General features: G+C 36.3%; 1 protein-coding gene across 3 annotated transcripts in view; it reads left to right on the top strand.

The window, feature by feature from the left end:
* LOC150083354 (uncharacterized) overlaps positions 1 to 21,332 on the top strand; it is a 376,181-nt gene that overhangs the window by 342,200 nt on the left and 12,649 nt on the right. For all 3 annotated transcript variants that reach the window (XM_090377987.1, XM_090377988.1, XM_090377989.1), the window contains 2 exons: positions 4,113 to 4,214; positions 17,155 to 17,881. In XM_090377987.1, the coding sequence (XP_090234113.1) occupies positions 4,113 to 4,214; positions 17,155 to 17,881 (829 nt within the window). The remainder of the gene's footprint in view (positions 1 to 4,112; positions 4,215 to 17,154; positions 17,882 to 21,332) is intronic.

Genomic DNA, 21,332 nt, shown 5'->3' with positions numbered 1-21,332 from the left:
AGTTCAAAAGGGAGCTTCAAAAATGCTTAGTGCCATACGATGAAATTACAAAGATCTATCAAAGAAAAGCAAACAAACTGAAATTAATGATTTTTTAAAGAGAGCAGAAGATATGAAATATAGAATGGTGTATTTTTTGTTGGCCCTTGGAACACAACCCCCCTTTTTATACTTTTTTCTTAGTCCCGTATAACACTGTTTTGCACAACACAACATTTTATAGTAACCTAACTACCGTGTTATACCAGGGTTACCTGTAATGACATAAGTGTGGATGTCCCAATCTGTATTATTACTTTGATTTGAAATCATTAAGCTTATTGTGTTGCTTATTTAGGTTACTACTACCCCTTATAAAATTGATAAGTGCATTAATTGTATATCACTAATATATGCAACATGTTTCTTAAAAGTGGCTTAATGAGATTCCTGAGGTTGATGCTTCAGTTAATTTGCACATCTCCTTTGGAACTGGAAGATGAAACATGGCGTGCAGGTTAGCTGGAACATTCTATTTTTTTGATAGTTTATGAGAGAGAGAGAGAGAGAGAGAGAGAGAGAGAGAGAGAGAGAGATGTAAATGTTTCCAAATGATTTGTTCACTTGTTTCGAGACATCCTTGATGGTGGAATTTTGAAATAGCATAAAATTGCAATAGATTCTCTTTGGAAAAAGTGTCTTTCACAGTCATTACTTTTAATTTCAGTTATCTCCATTTGTTTCCATGCTTGGACTTCATTGTTTAACATGTTTTCCATGTTTAACAGTAAAAGGATGTTAAAACATGCAAATTCCACTTGATTTAGTGTAAAATTCAGCAAATCGTGAAAAAATTCATTTGGGAGCTCCTAAATGATGATAACAAACTACTTTTAAGCATTCACCAGTTTGACAGATTCTATAGCAGTTTTATAAGAAGAGTGGTGAAAATTTTGTTCATTAATGTTTTTCCATCAGTTTCAATTTCACTTCCAAGGCTTAGATAACAGATACATGTTAAACAGTAATTTACATTTTCCTCTAAGCTGCTCATTAAGCCCACTTAAGATCATTTTTTTTTTTTTTTTTTTGTCATGAAAATGTCTGTTTCAGATGGTAAGTAAAAAAAAAAAAAAAAAAAAAACTTGAGGACTGAACCTCCACTCAGTCATCTCACCATTGAATAATAGAAAACATCACAAAATTAGCATTAACATTAGTAGAGGCACATGATGCAAGAAAGCAAGCTTATACAGCATCAGCCAAAAAAAAAAAAAAAAACCCTTCTCATTTCACTGATCAGTTCATTCGAAATGTTTGTCTAATTCTGCCTTGAATTTATTTAAGCTATCAACTTCTACAACAAAACAACAGATGGAAGTTTGTTCCAGCAATTAACTACCCACTGGTTAAAGGCAAACTTCTGCACATCTATTCTACAACTGTCTTTCCACAGTTTGAATCTATGCCTCCTCAGGTTTGTAATGTGAGCAAGAGGAAGAATCCCATTAGTGTTGAGCCTGCTCAATCCATTCAAGGCTTTATACACCTCAATCAGTTTTGAACACAGAAATATACTGACTGACTTCTTATTTATATTCTTTTTTTGTCTTTCAGAAAATGGCTGAACTGATGGTATACCAAACTATCATGCCAAATGAAGTTCACTTTTGAAATAATAACATCATTTGATTGCAGAAATTTTCAGTATACTGTATAATGCCTTCTGATGAATAATGGAGCAAAATACCATCTGAGTCTTAAGCCAGCTTCTGTAACCTGCTACCTCTTATTATACGTTAAAATTTTCTCTCTTTGAAACTGTTCAAATGAGTTAGTTTTTCTTAAAACATAAAGATAGCACCAGTTGCACAGCTGAATTGCAGATAGTGGTCAACCTTGGCCACTATCTGCAATATCATTACTGTTATCAGTTGTGAGTGTATCACATTGAAATAATTTTCTTTCTTGGTGCAATGATTCAGAAAATACGACCACTTTATATCATGAGCAAAGAATAAGCAAATCACCTTCTTAAAATTACACAATCAGTTTTGAACACAGAAATATACTGACTGACTTCTTAAGGGCTCCAGCTCACTTATAAAAGCTTGCAGAATGTTTTTTTTTTGTTTTCAGGGAATTCTGCAAAGACTGTTGTTGATTTTCACTGCATTCAGATTAAGACTTAAGTTTACTTTTTTTTATATATCATTTCCCCCCATCAGAAACAACAAACCCTTCCCTTTTCGTTATAGTCAATTGCCAGTTTACCAAGCATTATCACAATTTGTAGATTGACAGCATTTTATCTTATTTCAAACATTCTCCAGGCTGCACAAAGAGGATCCATGACATGAGGAATTCTGATATGAAGGATAAGTGAAGTTCATTGTTCACAAGACATTTCTTGATATCTTGTTAATAATGATGAAAGTCATCTGTATACAATCCTCTCAATGGTCATTGAGAAAGAGCACTTTCAACACTAATTGTTTTTGGCTGGTTTACCTCTGTTCTGTGTTATTTGTATTACTTTTAGCAGTTTCAGTCTTCTAAAAGTAATACAAGTTTTAATGATTCTCCCCAGTAAGTCTCTGGAACAGTCTTCTGTCTCTGCTAGACATAGCATTACCTATTTATTAATTTGGATCCACCAGTTTGCACAACATTAAATAAATAGCCTTTCCAGAAACATTTCTTGTGTTGTGGTTGTCTCCATGCTGCCTGATGATAGAAATTATTTCAAGTGTCACTGCCCTCATCTTCATAGTAGCTATCACTTAAGCTTTCTCTATCATCAAATTTGTGCTGTTCTTCCACACTCCTAATATAATTTTTTTAACCCAGTTACTAAATTTCACTGACATTCCCACTTGACAGCTAAAAGATAGTTAAGTCAATGTGGCTAGTTCCAAAATTTAAACCACCATAAGCTTTTTATCTATATATAGCATGGCTTGCAAGGCCAGCACTATATCATTAATATCATTATTACTATTTCTTCCTTCAATTTCTGGTCTGGGTTTGAATCCCATTGTAGACTGGCAGAATTGTTAAAGCAAGTTTAGATCTCAGGTGAAAGATGTAGCATTTTCCGACATGTTATTCTGTGTTATTCCCTGATTTCCAGCTGTATAACATGAAAATCACTCCATAAACACACACACATATATGAGTTTGATTAAAAATACTTGGAGACTGACTTTGTATCTTGAAATTGTGGTTTCATATCAAAGTGCAACTTATTGTAACGTGTTTGGTGAGTCACCTAGATGTAGTAACACATGAATCACCCATATATCTGTGGTCAATCTGAATTGGTATGCACTGAGTAAGTGTTTTATGTGTTTTGTTGCATCTTAGAATGAACAGTTTTACTGAGTAGCAAATTTGCATTAAATTTCAAATTATGAGAAAGAGCAACAGAATCCTCCAAAATTAAAAAAAATGGCTTTTGAAGATGCTGTGTTCTTTGGAGGCTATTCAATGGTTCACAAAGATTAAAGAGGGCTGTTTGTGAAGATGGCTACCTTTCAGCTTCCAAAACCAACTATTCAATTATGATCTGATCAGGAGTGATTGACATTTAACTGTGAAGTTGCTAGTGAAATTGGTATTTTTTATGAGGCATACAATTGTTTGAACACAAGATTTGGGAATGCAACATATTTCAGCCAAGTTTGTATCCTATATCCTTCCCAGTGATCACAGAGTGGGGAGCTTTCTTATATCAGGGTCTTCATCATTGTTTCTTGGTAAGTTTTGTCATTTCCCAAATATCAGTTCAGCCCCAAACTTTTGAACACACCTTGTATAGGCATAATACAGTGGTGCAATATAGTCTCGGTTGGTGATGTGTTGTAAAAAGTGAAAAAAAAAAACAATTTTCTTTTATATATCTCTCTCTCTCTCAATGTAAAATAGACAACTTTTGAAGTATACCATTATGATCATGTTCATATTTTTGATTTCAGCATTTAAAAAATTGGTTACTTGATTAGGAAAAGGTATCATACATTGGATATAGCAACAGAGTTACAAATAATTCTTTTAAGAATGCCAGTAGGTTAACAAAATCTTTGCCAGGACAAAGTAATAATAGAAACTCATTTTGTTTCTTTATCTTTTAGCACTTCCAGTTTAAGAAGCATTCAGAGTCAACATCGCCTTCTTTCTGAAAGATTGCTTGAAAATATGGAAATTGAAGAGAGAGCTGCAGATCTTTCGTTGAAGTGAGCATTGTTTTAATTGTATTAAAAAGGATACAAACATTAAGTCCCCTTTCCCTTTCTGTTCCAAATGAAAGCTGTATAGATCACTTAACAATGAGAAAAACTAATTCATTTTCATTCCTGGAATTGGAAATTATAGGGTAAATATAAAATCAGGAGACAGAAATGACCTTAAAATACCAATTTGAGGTTCGTGTGTGCATGCACTGTGACTTTATAGAACCCTATATAATGTGAGAAGGGGGGAAAGAATTAAGATTTTAAAAAACAAGTATTAAGTTGAGAAAATAAGTACTTTAATGCTTACAGTATTAATTAACCATGTATAATTTTTTTCTTGAATGAGAAAAGTTAGACTGAATTTTTTTATTGCATTAATATTGTTTTATAGAACATGCTGCTACTGAAGGTATGGTTTCAAGTATAATCATGAAACATTTTATTAATGAACACCACTTATTTTACTCTTCTCCAATAGCAAATATAGTGTGTAATGCAGTAAATCATACAGTTTATGATATATTTGACTGTTATAAAGCTTATGGCCTTAGATGATAATGTGTTACATAATTAAACAGTGCCCCATTAGTCATGTTAGCAAGAGCACAAGACTGTACTGAGTGGAGTGTGAGGGGTTTGAGACCAGCTGTCAGTAGCCGTGGATTTCCTCCTCAGTATCTTGAGTTAGTCAGTCTCAAGGCGGGGCTATTAACAAGTCAAATCCAAGGATCCTGCTGTACCCCTAAGAAGCCACACATAGGGTTTGAGGATCTGTTCTTGGTACCTCTGCACAGTTACAGTACCCCTATCAAAAACATGAAGAGGGGTGCAGCCATATATCATTATTGCTCCCCATATGATAACACCTCCACCATAAGTGTCCCTTTCTCTGATGTTGGAGGGATGGTACCGCATTCCTTGTTGTCTCCAGTTGAAATAACACATAGAATCTGTTTTTAGGCTAAAATGTGAGCCTAAAAACATCAGAGCACAGAACTGTACCCCATTTGTCAGGGCTCAAGGTCACGTGTTTATGGCACCAGTTTTGATGAGTCTGCAGTGGTTTGGGTTAATGGGATACAAACCACTGGCTTCCTTGTGTAGAGTCCACTTCAGTTGAACTTTCTTAATACAATCCGGTTGGAAATGGTTTCATCAGACTTAAATCCAATCAAACGTGTGAGATGCCCAAGGGTATCCCACACATGTTTGATTGGATTTAAGTCTGGTGATCGTGCTGGCCATGGCAGTCATTGGATATCTTCAGTTTCAAGATATTCATCTACCACTTGAGCTCTGTGTGCTGTGACTTTGTGCATGAAAAGAAAAGCTGAGCCAACTGTGCCCCTAAGAAGCCACACATAGGGTTTGAGGATCTGTTCTTGGTACCTCTGCGCAGTTACAGTACCCCTATCAAAAACATGAAGAGGGGTGCAGTCTTAATCCTTATTGCTCCCCATTTGAGAACACCTCCACCATAAGTGTCCCTTTCTCTGATGTCAGAGGGATGGTACCGCATTCCTTGTTGTCTCCAGTTGAAATAACATATAGAATCTGTTTTTAGGCTAAAATGGGCTTCATCAGAGCACAGAACTGTACCCCATTTGTCAGGGCTCAAGGCCATGTGTTTATGGCACCAGTTTTGATGAGTCTGCAGTGGTTTGGGTTAATGGGATACAAACCACTGGCTTCCTTGCGTAGAGTCCACTTCAGTTGAACTTTCTTAATACAATCTGGTTGGAAATGGTTTCACCTGTGGTCACAGTAACCTCAACAGTTGATGACAGGGCATTGTCTGTTCTGGTTGACATAGCCTTCAGGTGACCTTGGCCAGCTCTTCTTGTAATGGTTTACATGAAAAGTAAGCCATTCCACAGTGCTGAGGGACTGCTTCCATAGTGCTGAGATGACACATTAGGCCGATGTGCCACCTCTGCCTGTGATTGCCCGGCTTCAAGTCATCCAACGGCCTATCATCTCAAACAATCATCTAAATGACGATGACTTGCCATCTTGAGATGTGGCTTTCCCACTGAGAAAGCCAAAACAATGGGAATGAAGTGAAGTGGTCACAACCTGTGTTTTTATAGGTATGGATAATTTGCATAATGTGCAGTTCTGTAAGGTGGTAGATTGATTTCTGTTGGATACTTGGAATTTGCATGCCAGGATGCCTGTTATACCAAATATTTGCCTTCAGCGATGCTGTTCACAATAAAATATTCATGAAAATCATTTTGTTCTGTTAATTTTGTCAAGCAATATAGATCAGAATAAGCCAATTTAGAAAAGCCAATTTATTTTTTGTGTGGATAGCTGTACATGGCTGTCTCTATGCAGAACCATGGCCATTACCAAAATTCAAATTACAGGTGTCAGTGGTCACCATGAGATCTTTGGCACCTGTAATAAGGGTACAAAATAGATTAATATGCATTTTTACTTTTTCACTTTTTCTTTTAATTATTGAGGTGTAAACATCTTTGGTGGAACCTACTAAATTTCAGATGGTATTAAAACCAATTTGTCATGATTTTATGAAACAGAAATGCGTTATTTACTTTCCGGATAAGGTCTGACACTAACTCAGTTACTTTCTGGAAGTGATGTCAATGACACCATTCATGTTCTTTTTGCCCTTTCCATGGTTCTGGTGCCTCCGTAGCCAGGTGGGCAGGAGCAGTAGTGCGTAGCACACGCTTCTTGATTAGACCGGGGTTCGAGCCCATGAGCCACCAAATATGGAGGATGCGGAAAGGTCAGGGAATGACCACGCATACCCCGGAGCAATATGGCTTTAGTTGCTAATGTTCCTAAAAACCAAATAACAACAACAACCATGGTTCGACCAGTGCAAAGCATCATGAGAAAGGCAAAAAGAACGGAGTCAGGAGAGGAGATCACGCAAAGGATCATCGGAGGCGATCTTGGATGTGCTCAGAGCTGGCATAAACCTGCTGGTTGCGGAAAAACGTTTATGATTCGGGGCATACCACTTAGGTGGCTTTGGGCTAATCATTGCCACCTGTGGCAGAAACCTTTTGGTAACCAGAGAAGTGGATATCTTGAGGGCAGTGTGCACAGTAGTTCTGTCTATCGCAATGGCAGCCTTACCAGTTGAAGCAAGCATGTAATGTAGTCATTACAGTATCCGTCTGTATTACTGAAGCCAGCTGTATATTTCAAATGCAACCCAGCTGGGCCACTCAAGAATATTTGAATCGATTCACGATTGGGAGATAACAGACTCCAAATTATATGCATGAGTAGAATCTTGCTTGTCATTGGCCATTCTTATTAAGTTGCAGAAGTCCCCATTGGTCATCAAGTTTTCGCATTTCTTTGCAACTGCGCCGAGTCGGTTGAGCATGGTGTGCTTTAGATCCTTGTTCATCTTGCTGTTTAGATGATTGTAAGTTTCTAAGGGGGTCTTCTCGCAGTTGCGTTACAAGGCTATGCAGGATATTACCACATGCTTTATCAGGGTCAACGTCGTTGGTGTCTTGACACATCATCTTACATATTTCAATCGTTTTGCAAATGTCCAAGTCTAATTCGTACAACTTATGATATAGTATGAGCTTTTCATTGTTGTCGTAGATCTTGACATATTTTATCTCTGACAGTATCTCGGTTTCCTCATTGTGAAATGGAATGTGCAGTGTTACCATCTCGCGCTTGTACTTTTTGAATCCTGAGCCAAGTCGATAACGTATTGTGCTTGGATACTGTCATTTCTTGCAGATCTTGTTGGTGCTGCATGTGTAATTTGCAACAAAGCATGGCAGAATAACATGATCCAAGTGATGTGGTCTCTTCTTGTATTTGTCAAACCAATTCTCTTTTCATTTATCACACGAATACTCTGGAAGGTTCTCTTCGTTGGACTTCCTCACTCTCTGTAGCTCGATCAGCCAAACAGTGGGAATGTAAACTACTACCGTGGAGCTCTCCAATGCGGGCTGACATGGCAAGTACCAGGTGGTTTCTTGACTCGTGATCTCGACGCTGTTGAGCATGTTGATTATGTTATTGGCCTAACCTCTTCCAAACGTTGATTCTGTAGAGTGAGCAGTGGGTGTGTGCATAAAACATTACATGATTCATACTAAATATTTCGGACCGAAGTATGATGCTAATGTCACTAACATTGATTCGGTAGAGTAAGTAGTGGGTATGAGCATAAAACATTACATCGTTCATGATTTCAGAATGAAGAGAAAATTTACTGTAAAGCATATTGGAAGAGTCAAAATACTTTCATTACATTGACAGCTTTGTGTGGAGCTGAGGGTTGGCAAGTGAACATGAGCAGTAGGCAGTATATAAATAGTATATAAATATGATAGCATCAAGGATAATCCTTAAGGGAAATTTAAAAAAAAAGTTTGTGTGTGCACATACAAAATTTTTATTCCTCTTAAAATCATCCTCTCAGCTGTATATATATTTATAACACTGGTGTGAAAAATTTAAGGACCAGTCAGGTTTGCTTCTCACCTGTTGCTTCTCATAAGAGTGGCTTGGATATGGGAAAAGCATACCAAAGGAACATTGTGAGGTACAGAAATGATGATGGAAACAAAACGGTACAGAGGGACTTTATTCAAAAATGGCAACATAGCACTGGCTGCCATGATACAGATACATCACTGCCAAAGATGGAACAAAGGGAAGAGATGGTCCTCGGTAGGAGATATGGCCACCCCTAATGTCGATGCAGGCTTTGCACTGCCTGTCCATACTTAGAACAATGTTGTTGATAAGTTCTTGCGGTAACATTGTCCATTCCTCTGTCAGCACCATCTTCAGCTGGTGAACAGAGCACCCCATATGTGTTCGATAGGATTCTCCGTAGCCAGGTGGGAAGGAGCAGCAGTGCGTTAGCACACGCTTCTTGATTAGACCGGGGTTCGAGCCCGTCACCACCAAATATGGAGGATGCGGAAAGGTCAGGGAATGACCACCGCATATCCCGGAGCAATATGGCCTTAGTTGCTAATGCTCCTAAAAACCAAATAACAACAACAACAACATAGGATTTAGATCGTTGGAACAGTCAGGCCAATCTATACGAACGATGTCCTCACTTTCCAAAAGTATATCAATAACTGCAGTGCGATGGGTGTGGCGTTATCATCCATAAACACAAACTCGGAGCCAATAGCACTTCGGAACAGATGCACATGGGGAAGGATTACCTCAGTACAGTAGTGTGCACTGGTTACAGTACCACCTTCCAGTGTCTGGAGTTGTGTACGTCTGTCCAAGATAACGCCTCCCCAGATGAGAACACCTCGACCGCCATATCGATCCCTTTCAGTGATGTTTGCAGGGTGATACCGTGTGCCAACCTCTCGCCAGATTAGCTGATATCCAGAATCACTGCTGAGACTGAATCTACTCTCATCAGTAAAGAGTACCTTAAGTAAAGATTTTGTGGTTGTAACCTTTAGAAATAGTGCTGGTCCTTAAGTTTTGCCGCTTCTTGATTAGACCGGGGTTCGAGCCCGTCGCCACCAAATATGAAGGATGCGGAAAGGTCAGGGAATGACCACCGCATATCCCGGAGCAATATGGCCTTAGTTGCTAATGCTCCTAAAAACCAAAACAACAACAACAACCTTAAGTTTTGCACACCATTGTAACAGACATTCCCCATTCACTCTGGTTCCAAAGTAGTCAACATAATGAATGTATTTTGAATCCTATTACACGAATTGATTATAATATATTTTATATTTGGTAGGAGTAAGGAGACTAATGATTGAAAATTATTAGTTGAATGCATTGCTGAAAACTTTGCACACAATATTTCAAATCATACTGGTCTGTATGCATGTGCTTGCAGACAAACAGTATTTCCCTAGCCAGATACCTGCATATTTAAAAAGAACCTTCTAGTGTAATATGATATTGTTTGGCACACCTTTGACCTTAATTATAGACTGTATCCTTTTTCATAAACTTTGAACCAGTGTTCGATAACAAGAAGGAAGTATTATTATCTGTTGCTCCTTTAATACAGAAGTCAATTCAGTCACTGATTGCAAGCTTGTTGTTCTAACCCAAAGTCGCCATTCCAGTTTGTCCCCAAAGGAGTTGGTGCACATAGATGGCCATAGATGCTGATGTCTGTAAATTGCGTGTGTTCTCTGGTCAATTTGCCCGTTTTGCTGGACAAAAAAAACTTTGCTATCTATGCCTGAGACTGACTAACTCAGTCACGAAGTGAAAAAAGCCCATTAAAGTTCCTCATGTCATCGACAGGATTCAAATCCGGCCCTTTTCCACCTAGTGTGGGGAGGACGGTGATGATACCTCTGTGCTATCTGCGCAGACAAATTTTTTTTTTTTTTTTTTTTGTAACAGTGAAAATTCCACCTTTGTTCATTTTACTAATCCCTCTCAGACATTTATAAATCTCACTCTGGGCCCCTCTGATGTGCCTTGTTGCCAAGCTCGATTGCCCACATAATCAGTCTTTTCTCATACAGTTGCCCTTTTGCCAATCTCACCATGCGATTGCCAATCTTTGTGCCCTTTCAAGAAGCTCAATATCTTCAGATGAAGTCTCCATACTTGGACACGGTATTCCAAATGTGGTCTTACAATTGCCTTATACAGGTGCAATTTGGGTCATCAGTCAGCCTAAGAAGGTTAGTTTTGCCTTTAGGGAGCTGTGACTCGTCAATATCTCCCATCTCCCTATATCCGTAGGATAATGTTTGATAAATCATCCATAGGATGCTGTGGGCTTTCCTGTCAGCCTGTTTACACTGCTCAGAAAACCTTTGTTCATTTTACTAATCCCTCTCAGGGCCTTATAAATATCTGTCCATATTGTAACTCCCAAATCCTTTTTTTCCTGTGCTGTTTTTTTAAATCAACCCCGCAAAGTGTATGATTTATTTTCAAGCTGCTATTTCCCAAGTGTAAGACCTTGCATTTTTCTGCATTCAAACTTAGCTGCCACTTTGCTGACCATTCTTGAAACCTGTTCAAGTCATGCTGAAGGAGTGCTTCTTGGCGCTGATCATTAACGATTCCACCAATCTTTACATCTTATGCAATTTTGCCTTCTTTCCCTTCATGACATTTATGAAAATCAGAAACAGTAGTGGTCCAAGAACCAATCCTTGGGGGGGGGGAGACCCCACATCTGACTTATACCAATCTGAAGAATATCCATTAATCACAACCCTCTGCCTTCTGCCTTGCAGCCACCCAGCAGTCCATCTTAGAATCTTTCCAGTAATCCCAACATGTTTCAGCTTATACAGTAACCTCTCATGAGGGACTCAGCCAAATTCTTTGCTAAAATCCAAATAAACTGTTGAAATTGTTCCCTTTCCAGCTCATGAGTAACTGTGTCAAAATAGTTTACTAGGTTAGTTAAACATGATTTTCACTTAACAAAACCATGTTGTGTGTTCTTCAGAATGGCATTTCTATCTAAATGTCCTGGATTGCACTCTTAATCATTGCCTCTTAATCACTGCCACTCAGTGATAGGGAAAGATTTTTCCCTATCACTGAGTCCAACTAATTTTGAAATCGGACTGAAGTCAGATTTTTAAGCTACCACTGAAGTCAGACTAACCAGTCTGTGGTTATTGACTTGACTCTTAGCACCACCTTTATGTACTGGCAATATGTTGGCACATCTCTAGTCCAAAGATGCCCTCATAGTTAACCTTAATGGTTCAATACACTCTCTTGTGGCCTCCCTCAAAAATTACTGGGTATATGCCATCAACTCCAAGAGCTTTGCTTACTTTCGGACATAAAGCCTGAAAGTTTTTCTAATAAACAGTCATCTGTAATTTCAAAATTGCTAATTTCATATGGCTCGGCTTAAAACAAATGATGCAGCCAGATCCTCATGTAGATGCTTGGAGTCTCTTCCTATAATAATGATATCACTTTGAATCTGTAATTAGTCTTGTTGCCTGCCTTTGTTCCTTTCAAACAAGTCAATACCTTTACCTAAAATGAGTTTTGTTTTTTTTTTTTATCTTTACTAGCAAAATTCTTCTATATTGTTAACAGTACTCAAATGTGCTGTCCTAGCAGCTTTGAGAGAGTTTTAACTTGCACTGTACTATAATTCCCAAGTCCTTTTCATCCTCAATGCTGGGTGTGCCACCTCCTTTCTTTCCGAGTAGGCAGTTTATCCAGGAATTATTGTGATATGCTAGTAAAGCTGAATGGCAATTGAGCTTTACTGGCATTAAGTTAAATTGCCATTCCTTCCCCCCCCCCCCCCCCCCCCCAATTAGTTGTATAACTTATCATTTGTGTTGTAACAACATGCCCTAGTTATGTTCTTGTTGCTGTCAAATCTCTCAAGCTTAACATCCAGCAAATTTTGACATGAAACTTGTAATAGTATTGTTAACAAAAATTAGAAATGAGAGCCCCAGAATAGCTCCTAATGGACCTCACATGTGATGTCACTTCATTGGGAGCATTGCCCATTTATAATGACTGTTTTTTTTTATTAGTTTATTATTGCTTTATTCAGCAGCCTATCCCTATTTCCAAAATTCTCAACTTGTGTACAAGAAATATACGTGAATGCATTGAAATCTTTTGTGAAATCTAAGTAAATTATATGAAATTATTCCTTACATCTAGTTCCTCTATGACCACCTTATTACAGGATTGGTCATAAAATATATCTTAACATACCTCATTTTGCAGCATTAAGAGTATTATTGAGATGGTATTTTTGCTGCCACAGAGTCAGACTTGAAAGCCTGTAGTAGAGTGAGAGAATGACACAGAGGAAATACTTGCACACCGCAGCATTATGAGTTTCAGAAGGGACGGTATATTAAAATTGGTATGTAACTGAAAATTTTTACTTGGGTTATAAGCCCTGTTGTATTGACTAGAAAGAAAAAAAATAAATTTTTAATGAGAAATATTCATTACTGCTTTCACTATAAGCATTTTAAGGTTGATGCCTCATAGCTACACTTGTTTGAGAATTTCATGCCAACAGTGATAGGGATAAGTGAAAATGGGACTTTTTAGTGTGAAAATTATTAAATCAAAGCATGATAGAGAAATGCTTAAGTTGGTGAAGAGGATAGCTCTTTTTCTTTTATAAAAGATACTTTCATACACAAAGTTAATTGTTACCATTCAATGTCAGATTTCATGTTAGAATTTTTTAAAAGTAATTTTTGTTGTTCTGTCATAATGTTTTTAACTTGTTAGCAGGAGTGGTTGTGCCTGTTCAATTTTAATAGAAAAGCTGGGGCAAAAGTTTTTTTTTTTTTAAAGTTACTGTTGTTGGAAGCTTTAAATTGGAAAATATTTTACAGCACAAAAGACCTAAAAAAAATATAACAAACTCAGACTTAGCTTTAATAACATTAGCAGGTTGAAATCGATAAATAAGATCTGACTGTATGTCGGATAAATAATGGCATTTCCAAGTGCATTTTGGGTAACAAATTTATTTCAATCAGTGGCACACAGTAACCAAAGATTTTGGTGAGTTGGGTAATCAGTTACAATAATTCATTAATAGTAATAATTGTTTCTCAGGAATAATTTTATATTTGCTCTGTGAGTAAGTTAACAAAGAAATACCTAAGTTAAAAAACATTAACTTTATACTTGCCAACAAGATATTAATTTGCCAGTGTTGGTATGAGAAGGTGAAAACTTATACTAGAACATGTGTGCGCACACACACACACACACACACACACACACACACACACACACACACACACACACACACACACACACACACACACACACACACACACACACACACACACAGGCGCCTCCGTAGCCAGGTGGGAAGGAGCAGCAATGCGTAGCACACGCTTCTTGATTAGATCAGGGTTCGAGCCCGTCACCACCAAATACGGAGGATGCGGAAAAGTCAGGGAATGACCACCGCATATCCCGGAGCAATATGGCCTTAGTTGCTAATGCTCCTAAAAACCAAACCAACAACAACAACACACACACACACACACACACACACACACACACACACACACACACACACACACACACACACACACACACACACACACACACACACACACAATATTTTCTTCCAGACTGCACCTTTTCTTGGAATATGTTGCCCAAAATTCCCCATATCTTATGATCTGTAGGTATGCTAGGTGCATGCAGTTTTGTTTTTTACCTCTAGCCATGGCGAGAGAGAGAGAGAGAGAGAGAGAGAGAGAGAGAGAGAGAGAGAGTATGATCAATGTTCAGGTGGTCTTCTGAAAAAGATAGCTTTTTTTTTCAGTGTGTGATCACACATAACAGATGCAACAAGAAAAGATTGTTTGTTGAATTAAATGATGAATTATGTGTAATTCCGGGAGATCTTAGACAGCAGCTATTGGACATCTCAATTAATAAATCCTTTAAAGCATTTATACATGAGGAGTGAACCAACAGGGTGAATGAAGCAACCAACAATTTCTCAAGTATGCAAATAGGCGAAAAATTCTTAGGAGTCAGTGAAATGCAAGACGGCTTCTGCCTATCGAGTAATTTGGAATCAACAGTGCCCTTGATAGCATTGAAGAATGTGAATGTTCAAACCATAATGTTAGAAATAAGTGGAATAGTAGTGATGAGTTTTGGCATTCTGCAATGAATAAAATCTTTGTTCTATACTCACATTTTATTTATTAAGCACTTGTGAATCTGTGTTTCAAACATTTACAATAAAGTATTTTTGCCCCAAAACTTGCTTCTAAAATATGGGAGCATCTTATGGTCTAAAAAATACTGGCTGAGTAGAGCAGTGGTTAAAAGCTTTTGGAATGGTTTTCCACCCCACTTCAGTCTTAGCCCTCATGGGTAGTACAGTTGTAGAATTGCTGCCCTCCCCACACTGGGTGGAAAAAGACCTGAGTTTGATTCCCTTCAATGACATGAATAATTTTAATGGGCCTTTTTCACATGGCTTAAATTAGTCTTTCTCAGGCGAGAATAGCATTGTTTTTTCTCCCAGAAAATCTGGTTTTTCATCCAGCATACAGAAAATCGACCACAGAACACACAATTTACAGACAGTATACGTGGAGCAATAAGGCCTTATTCACTGATGCTCCTAAAACCTCACTACAACAATAACTTCAGTCTTATGGCATTTTTGCAAATAGGCTTAGACATGCTTTCGAAATTGAAGAAAATTGTTCACAGCAGTGATGATTTTTGTTTTCTACAGCAACAGGAACCATTTGCAGTGAATGAAGAAGGCAATGCTAGTGTTGCAAAATAAAACCACAGGAATTTATGATTTCTTGTGGCAGTGAAATACCAACCTTTGCTGCCAGCAAAATTTAATTTTCCTTTTGATTTTTGCTAGAGAGGGTTATTTGTGTATGTGTCATAAGCAAGACATTCTCGTCCCTAAAAACCATCAGTGCGAAGATTACTGTAAGTAGTTCCATTCAGGCTTTTCATTATTTAGTATTATTTAAATTTTGTAACTTAAGTGCCAATTTTCACATATCACCATTTGGAAGCTTGTAATGTGCCATGGGTTAATATTTACGAAGTTTTTAAATATTTATTTTCTGGTCATTAATTTTACGACTACCTAAAAAATATATTGTTGTGTTGATTGTTATGGTAGTTAAGTTTTTGGGAAAACTTAACTGTGCCTGATTTCTTTCTCCTCTCTCTTTTTTTTTTTTTTTAAGCTGTTTGTAGCTTGAATTTTTCTTAAGGTTCGTCCAATGTCATTAAAAGGTCTGGTGTTACTAAACAAATTGTGACCCTTATTTTTCTTCATTAATGATGAATTATTATCTTTGTCATTAATCCTTACTCTTGTTCTCAGTCTATAATGGAAGGTGATTTTACAGGACATGTATTGAAATGAGACGATGCCACCCTCATTATCCATTTGACCTCATTTCATATTTTGCTATTCCTGCTAATTGATTAATGAATTATTGGAATGTAAATTTGATGTTTTGTATTAGATCATATCACCCTTACATTCGCTGCCGCTTATATTTGCGAGGATTCTTTATGTGTGCCTCAGGGCACTTCTCTGGTGTTGCTTTAATAACTAGGTATAGCTTTTTAGTTAATGGATTTCATCTGTGAAGAATCATCACTCCAAGTAACACTAGCATCTATTGTTTGTAGCTTTCTAACATCAACAGATGCATTTGAACGAGATTTGGAATCCACATCACTTGAATAGAATTCTATTTCAGTATCAGATGACATAAAGAGGAACAGGGATGGACAATATGTTGAACACTGATTCAGTGTTCAACATATTGTCCATCCCTGTTCCTTTTCAGTCCTGATGTCCCAGGCTATTCGTTATAACAACCCTTTAGGGTAAAATTTTATAAGAAAGCACTTTTTACACACAATTTTATCAGTAGACACACACTAAGGGTGATATTTTGTTTTTCACAAACTAAAGAATTAAAATTCAGTAAGCATAATCTTCAAAAAAGAAAATACTTAACTAGATAGATAGAATAACTTCAACATAAGTAAAAAAAATAAGAAACTGTGAACCAAGCAATACAGCTTTTATAGTATGCTCTCTAGACAGCGTGATTGATGTTGAGTAAAATTCCATTCGTAATGCAATAGCCCATGGTTCAATCAGTGTGCCAGTATCACTCAAGTTGTTCAGTCAGTGTACAATATTGCTGATTTGTTCATTTCATCACAATTGAATGGATGCATATTTGCATTTTGGCACAAAAACTGCAGTTCATTTTGATGCAAGTGTGAATTCTGGCTGTGAATATGTTTAATAGTTTTTACTTTCGAGTAGATATATTCAGTTTTTTGTTTTATTTAATTTTTAGACAATATATATATAAATTTTTTTTTTTTTTTTTTTTTGTTTTACATGTTAGTGTAATGATAATTGCTAAAAATTTTTACTTTTTTTTTTTTGTGTGTATAGGAAAGATAAACATAGAAACCGATCTGAAAGCAAAGACAGGCTGTATCCAACGATCTATGGTCCAGATGAAACAATAGACCTCAGTGTAAAATGGAGAGCACCTATTGAAACTGATACAAAACTGGGTGTTACAGCAGAGACTCCATCATCAACAAATGATGGTACAAAACTACCAGAAAAAACTTGTGACCAAAGGAACTGGGAAAGGCCAAGTAGCCACTACTTACATAGACACCCATCGAGGGTCTCACGTTTTTTGGAATCCTACAGCATGAGTAGCTGCTCTTCTCCAGATATTGTGGTTTTGTCTGATGAAGAAAATGCTCATGTGAATGGACATGTAAATGGTTTTGAGAGTGATTCAAGGCCTGAGTCATCAGATTCTGAAATGCTGGAAATGCCACCACTTCCTCAGCAGAAGCAGCTTAGTAAAGAGGAACTACAAGAGAAACGAAGGAAAATTCATAGGTTACGAGAGGAATTGCGTAGTGAAGAAATGAAGCTTGTGCTGCTGAAGAAACTTCACCAGAGCCAGATGATGAAAGATGCTCTTCTTGGGTCTAGTGGAGTTAGTGTAACTAGTAAAATGGGACCTTCTATTGCTCGGTCAGGAAGTGTTACAAATTCAACTCCTCCACCCTTAGTACGAGGAGGACAACTTCCAGCACCTACAAAATCTTTAAATCCACAACCACATCATCAGACTTCAATGATTATGTCACCTATGGTAATGTTTTTATATACAGTAATTTATATATATATATATATATAATATTTTTATTTAAGATCTTTTTACTAGTTTTAGAAGATATTTCTATTTCTAGATTCTTTAAGTTAAGTCATATTGTACCATTTAAGAAATAGTCATTCTAGATTAAATTGGTTTTTTTTTTATTTTCTTAACTTGAAATAGTTGTTTTGTAAATAAATAAATAATAAATTTTCTGTTTATACTCCGGCACGACAACTAAGTCAGTAGAGTTTACAATAAATCGTCAATACAAATATTTATCAGTTATGGGCTTGAGCCCCGGTCCACTCAAGGAATGCGTGCTATGCATTCTTGCTCCTGACCACTCAGCTACGTTAATCATTGTTGTCTTAGTGTGCAGTAGTGCAATAGCCATTCTAGCATTGCTTGATATGAGTGGGGGAACAATACTGTTTTGGGATTTCTGTTCTGCTGCTTCTATTGTAATTATATCTAATTTTTTCTTTGTAGCACAAATCAGTATAACAGAAACCAGCAAAATTTTAGGCTTAAAGCTTCAGACTATGGCATGCTTAGTGTAAATAATAAGCACTTTGTAATTTTTTAATGGTTTTTATAGAAACCATAAAAAGAGACATTGCTTAGTGCAAATACATCATTAGTTCATAGTTGAATTTTAAGGCAAACCAAAGTTTTGTACTGAGCATCATTATTATAACACCTCATATTATGAAATTTTTCACGAGTTGCCTTCCCCTTATACTTTGAATAAGTAACACTTCCCATTAAAGAAATTTGCATTTACTTTTTCTCTGTTTTGAGGCTATTTGGCCTCTCGTCAGTAGGAGGTGTAGCTGGCAAGGTATAAAAGCTGACAACTCAGTTGTGACTTATTTACACAATATGAGAGATGCCAGAAAGTATACTTCTTAGACAAACTGTAGTTTGTCTTAAATTTCAACTACGAACTAATGATGTATTTGCACTAAGCAATGCCTATTTTTATGAATTCTATAAAAATAAATGTTAAAAAATTATAAAATGCTCATTATTAACCATGCAGCAGCAGGTAAAACCAAAAACCTATGTGAGCAGGCCCATATTACATTCAACATGTTTGAATAAAGTTAAGTTAAGAAATAGTTTAAATATATACAAGGTACATAAGATCAACAAGTTGCAGGACTGAATTTTTAAAAATAATAAGCTCATCTGTTTACAAATCATTATCCCTTAGTTTGGAATAAAATAAAAATCCTATGACACAAAGTCGGCGAATTAGGAGAAGGATATAAGACAGTTGTAGAGTTTTTGGAAAGGTGTTCACAAATAGTCAGATTATGAGAGCATTGTCATATAGTAATTTACAATTTTTCTTTGCCTACAGATTCTCTTCTGATTGCATCTCTAAGTACCTAATGATGTCTAAGTATATAGGCTTATTAACAGTTAGATGTGGTATCATAATGAATTATGCCTTTTTAGTTATAATGTTTAAAATATCAGATAATGATATCTTCAGTTCTGATTTGAAGATTGGCCTAAATAATACTTTTAATGTGGGAGTTAAGCTCATTTGTTGATGTGCAAGGTCTCTCGTGCCTTGCATTTTCTTCAGTGTTATTGCTTTTATCGAGAGGTAGTTTTACGTTCTCTAAACTTAGCTGTTCAGTTAATTACAACTGTGTAATATTTATTACTCTAGTCGTGTACGTTCTTTTTAAATCTCTTCTTCTCATAATGTGACTGCTAAATACTTGAGTATTTAAAAGTCACGTTTACAAGGCTTATATAATAATATGTGTAAATCATGTGTGGACTGTCTAAAGCTAAGAACTGCATTAAAACCATGTTTATTCAATGATTTTTTTTTTCCTATACAAACTGGATGAAAAAAAAAAAAAAAAAAGTAATAATTGCTGCATTTCTGTTTGCTTGATTTTAATGAAATTTAGGATGGCTCAACAAATCTTTCAAGAATTAAATATAAAATTTTATGAAAACCTGTTCACTGGAAGTCAAGTTGTGTGGATGGATAGAGAGAGACATGAAGACAATAGGCACTTTTGCATGTAATGTGTGTGTGTGTGTGTGTGTGTGTGTGTGTGTGTGTGTGTGTGTGTGTGTGTGTGTGTGTACGTGCATCTAAAAACAAAACATAAAAATAAGCCTTTGCACATGTGCAACTAAAAGACTGTACTGTAAAAAAAAAAAATTCTAGACATTCTAGGTTAATAAAGTTTTCTTATTTGATGATCAGATATTTTTAACAAATTCATTCTTAGAACTTTTTGATCCTATCTTCTATATATATATAATAGAGAGAGAGAGAGAGAGAGAGAGAGGATAAAATAACTTCCCATGATGAATTTAATTTTTTTTGTAAATGAATGCTTATTTATATTATCCCAAGGCATTTAAAAATGTTGCAAATCTATCTGCAGCATAGTATCTTATTATTCAAGTGCTTGATTTGATGCCTTTGTTTATAATCATTAAGGCTAATTGTCAAACAGTTACTTTCAGAGTTATTAAAGTGTTCTGGGTCAATATTGAAAACCTCTGTTCTTGCATGTTTCATTTCTAATAAATTGAAGCTTGGTTTTTGTGAACATGATCTTTCAAGAAGCTGCATATCCAAATGTTTCTGGAATTTTAATTGGTAATTTCACAGGAGTCTATTTGATATTAAAAAACTGGCCTATAAGATTATTGACAAATGCATTTTTGAGAAGACTGGTTACAATTTGATAGAAATTAAGTAGTGCTCCATTTAGCTGGAATGTGTCAGGGATGCTTCATTGACCTAATTCAGGTAGAATGATACATGACAACACCCTGACATGTTTTTCCCCAATCACTGTAACAGTTTTGAGTATTCCATTAACTTCTTTAAAGAAATATTGACCAGTCAAAAACTGATGTAAAGCCATACAATACACTTTTTCTTTATGATAAGACTAGGAATTTCAGTGTGGGCACGGAGGGTTCTCCTTTGCTCAGATGGTGCACCCGTGGGTTTTGACATTGCCACAAGGGTTTAGTTCTGAAGGTTCTACCTCTTGATATACTTAGTCACTGAGGTTTGTTGTTGAAGTTTTTCTAAATAATGATAGCTAACACAGCCGCTCGAAAGTCTGATAGAGGAGATATTTGGATTTTAGAGTCAAGTGTGCCAAATTTCAGAAAAATTAGTCCTGTATAATTTAGCTTCATAATTGATTTCAAATATACTTTTCAGCATTAATTTTTACCAATAATTAATGAAATACTGTAATTTTGGATGTGAATGCATTTTACAGCTCTATTACTATTCACTTCATAGAGGTATTTATATACCTTGTCAATATTCTCAACATTTGTTTCTGCTCATTAGTCAACTGGTCTTAACTAGCAGGCTTTTAAATAATAATGTTTACACTCCAGAGCATAGAGGTATGCAACTAAGAGTCTACAAATACACAAA

This window comes from Mastigoproctus giganteus, chromosome 7 (genome assembly GCF_048544385.1).
Source record: "Mastigoproctus giganteus isolate SK-2022 chromosome 7, ASM4854438v1, whole genome shotgun sequence".
Lineage (NCBI taxonomy): Eukaryota > Metazoa > Arthropoda > Arachnida > Uropygi > Thelyphonidae > Mastigoproctus > Mastigoproctus giganteus.
The sequence above is the reverse complement of the archived record's forward strand: the minus strand, read 5'-3'. Positions and strand labels throughout refer to the sequence as shown.